Source organism: Egretta garzetta, unplaced genomic scaffold (genome assembly GCF_000687185.1).
Source record: "Egretta garzetta isolate BGI_Z169 unplaced genomic scaffold, ASM68718v1 scaffold27, whole genome shotgun sequence".
In the NCBI taxonomy this organism is placed as follows: domain Eukaryota; kingdom Metazoa; phylum Chordata; class Aves; order Pelecaniformes; family Ardeidae; genus Egretta; species Egretta garzetta.
The window spans coordinates 2,599,110-2,602,937 of NW_009260400.1; the positions used below are offsets into that span (position 1 = coordinate 2,599,110).

A 3,828-nucleotide genomic window follows, 5' to 3' on the forward strand; every position below is an offset into this window, starting at 1 on the left:
AAGCCTGGTGACCGTTGGCTTGTCCTCTAGCATAGAGCCCCTCCAAAATAATATAAAAATCAACTCTCTTAAAGCCAGGGCACTCTTGTGAATGTTGCTCAGTGCTTATGAAAGCAGGGTGTATCTCTGCTTTAGGGAAGCTCAGTCCCCAGAGGGTGCTTGGGTGCTAACCTGGGTAACAGCAGGGGAGATGCAGCAAAAGATGCGGGACACGGCATTGCCAGAACAACAGCAGAAGAAGCCATGGCCAGGTGATGGACAGATATTTGGGTTAGAATAAAAGTGGTTTCTTCAAGGGTGGGAATGAAGGTGCCAGTGCAGACGGGAAGGGAGAGCTGGAGGTCACCAGCGTGGCAGAGATGAGCTGCATTGCGAGTTTACCTGTGTAGTGCTCAATATAACGAAACTCCGGGGTTTATTTTATACAACATTTCACTTGCGCGGGTGCTCCAAGTGATGTTTTCGGAAGGGGCTTTTGAAATTGCACGAGGGAAACTTGAATGATTTGGGGGATGCCAAGAGAGCACCAGCCTCCCAAAACCCCACCGGCTGGGCTGGCCCTGCTGCAGCGGGTCCTGCTGGCACGGGGTGGGGATGGCGCCTGGAGGAATCCAGCGTAACGTGGCCAAGCAAATGGAGCAGAGCAAAGAGGAGGAGCAGCTCCGGGAGGGTATGTTTTTAAAAGGTCAGGGGAAAGCAAGTTTAAGAATGAGAATGATATATCCTAGGGCAGAAGTTAGTTTTTCTGCATCGCATTTCCCAAATTCCAACCTCCTTGGGGTTTATTTTTTTCATATAGGGGAAATGAAGCACGACAAGGCAGCAAGGTGCGGACCCAGCCTCAGGGAGCACCCCCAGCCAGCTGAGCACCCAGCATCCCAGCTGGCACAGTGCCAGCTCCCTGCAGGAGCCGCGGCAAAGACCCGGGGACCGTCACAGGGTCCAGGCACCCATTCTGTGCTGCAGTGTCTTCGAGGGAGCAGAAGTGCTATGACGGCGAAACATGGTCCTCGCCTTTCTTCTGGTTTAAAGTCTGTCCCCTGGCTCTCCCCTTCCCCTCCTGCATCCCAGGATTTCAGCCTCCGCTAGTCGCAGTCAGGATCGCCATGCCAGATGTCTGGGCTGTATTCCTGTCGCGCCGAATTGGCCTAAGAGACAGGAATTGGTTACAACCATACGGAAACCCGGCCCATTTGTCCCTCCCTATTTCTGCTTGCAGTGAAGCCGTGACCTTCCCTGCCTGTCGTAGCTCCAGGTGGGGCTGTTAAGAGAAGCCGGTGCTGCTGCCAAAAGCCTTCTCCCCACCAAGAGCTCACGTGGCCGGGGGTGATAATCTTGCTGGAAACTAACCTGGAGCCTAAAACTGGGTTTAATCCACATCGGTTCCCTGCCTCGCTTTGTCCCAGGTCACCAAGGTTCATGGCAGAGGGCAGCGAAACTGCAGCCCTTATTTATTTTGACTTGCTTACTGGAGCAGAAATAAAGCTCAAGGAGATGCACACAAGTCAGAAGTGACATGGCAAGTCTTTTCTCGGAGCTGGAGGGGATTTTCTTTCATGCTGTGGTATATGTTAATCCAGGTAAGCAATGGCACTGGAAGTATTTTATGCCGTTCGCTTGCCCCGTGCTAGACTCTGCTCTGTTATGTTATGCCTTTGGCTTTCACGAGCAGCTTTGCACAATAATAAATGTGGGTTAAAGCAAACCTGTTCAGTCTCCTCTCCTTTTTTTAAATACGAGAAAAGAATTGCTATGTAGCATGTACGTGCGCGCATGCATTTTCATCCTGCAAAGCGTCAGCTGTGAAATAATAGATGGGGTTTAGGATTAATATGGATGTGACGGAAGGATTTTGAGGTGAAATGGATATGTGCCCAAAGGTCTTGAGCATTGCTGCTGCCAAACCTCAGATGCGAGAGCTCCCGGGGATGCAGCGGAGCCATGTATCTCCTCCGGCCACGCTGTGGCTTTGAGTCGCAGCAGGTCTGAAGCTGGATGATCAGAAAATGCTGCTTGGCTGGCACATTAGCTCGTGTTAATGTAGAGCAGCTGCCTTGGCTCTGGCGCTTGCCGTAGCCAAGTTTCCCAAAATAGACATTGTTTTCTGTATAAAGACGTTCTCTGGTCCTGCGCATGCACTGCCCATCCCCTCTGTGAGTCGTGGCCAGCACGCGTGGTTCCTGCTGCGAGGGTGGGCTGGCATGGATCTGGCCTCACTGTTGTTGTTTTGGAGCCTTGAAAGGGAGAATCTGCAGGAGAATCCATGAAAATGGAGCCAGAGCCTTGGCTCCCTCGTGGGATGTTTACTGGGGGGATGGGGGGGGGAGCGTCCAGAGGTTGGACCCATAACGAAGCAGGCCCTGTTGGTTGCTTGGAGTGGGGTCGATTTGATGACTGAATTGTGCCATCCCATGCTAGTAGAGATGCAGGAGCAGGACCGGGCAGTCTCCAGAGGATGCCCATCACGTGTGGCCATAAAATTGTGGGGAGCCCATGGGAAGGAGCTGGGGGAGAGGGGGGAGATGCTGGAGCCAGAGGGATGCTGGAGCCAGGAGCTGCCCACTCCCCCCCCATGGTGCCTGCTCAGGTTTGCTGGCTGTAAAAAAGTTTAAAGAAATTATTTCACCCCCCCCATGGGGGTTCCTCTAGGCACCCCCTCCCTGCATCCTGTGGTTTCTTTGGGGAGCTGGAGCTGCATTGGTGGCTTTTTCTGAGCATCCGCCACCATCCCTGCCTCCGCTTAGAGCTCAGACCCAGTTGAGCATCTCCCAGGGCAGCGCTGATGCCAGTTGCCTCCTTCTTCTGCAGGTGGTGGTACAGCTCACCGACGACCTCCTGTCCCAGGCGGTGATGATGGTGGAGGACAGCCGGCCAACACTGGCCATCAACCTGGCTGGAGCCCGGCAGCACTGGCTGGAGGGGATGCTGCGCCATGAGATAGGTCAGCGGGGCGATGGAGGGGGGGGATGCTGTGAGCATCCCCTGGTTGTCACCGGGGTAACGGTGGCCTGGGGGCTGCAGGGACCACGGGGCATGGTGGAACCCACCGGTCCTGCAAGGAGGCATCCTGGAGGCATGGTCCTGGGCAGGTTTTGGAAGGGGCTGAGGCCACCTGGGTCCCTCTCTGCATGTGGGGCAGAGGGGGTGTTGGGCACCCACCCATGCACTCATGTGCCTGCCCTGGGCACCGGAGCAAGCAGATGTCTCATGGCAGCAACCTCCATGGGTGGTGGGTCTCGGTCCCAAACCCAGTGACTTGGGCAGGGGGTGGAGGGGTTGAGCTTTTTGGACGCTGCGGCCAACAGTGCTTGCTCCCATCCCCCCCTCCCCAGGCACCCACTACATCCGGGGGGTGAACAACACTCGCCAGCCCTGGCACAGCTCCGAGGGCCGCAAGCAGTATAGCCTGAAGCCCGCCAACCCCACGGAGGAAGGCTTGGCCAGCCTGCACAGCGTCCTCTTCCGCAAGCAGCCCTTCCTGTGGCGGGCAGCCCTGCTCTACTACACCATTGAGCGGGCCAGCCGCCTCTCCTTCTCCGCCCTCTTCCAGGACCTGGAGCAGTACGTCCAGGATGCCGGTGTCCGGTGGGAGTACTGTGTGCGGGCGAAGCGGGGCCAGACCGACACCTCGCAGCCAGGTACCACTCGGGGATGGGAAAAGCCTTTGGGGTTTGTAAGGGACTCTTTTCTAATTTTTTTTTAAAAAAGAAAAAACAGAGGTGGGTGTGTTTTGCTGCTGGGTGGGCTGAGCATCACCCCACTGCCACGGCAGCCTTTGAAATGGCGGCTCAGCCCCCACCCTGCATCCCTCCCCACCCCCGGCACTGC

The 3,828-nt window shown here is 56.0% G+C and overlaps 1 protein-coding gene across 2 annotated transcripts in view; it reads left to right on the forward strand.

The window, feature by feature from the left end:
- LOC104130310 (uncharacterized protein KIAA0895-like) overlaps positions 1 to 3,828 on the forward strand; it is an 8,768-nt gene that overhangs the window by 3,720 nt on the left and 1,220 nt on the right. Inside the window, exons 2-3 of one of the 2 annotated variants that reach the window (XM_035898775.1) lie at positions 2,809 to 2,941; positions 3,333 to 3,638. In XM_035898775.1, coding sequence (XP_035754668.1) covers positions 2,809 to 2,941; positions 3,333 to 3,638 — 439 coding nt within the window. Of the gene's footprint in view, positions 1 to 799; positions 1,602 to 2,808; positions 2,942 to 3,332; positions 3,639 to 3,828 lie in introns of those variants that run through there. The other variant, XR_004842578.1, reaches the window with a different exon arrangement.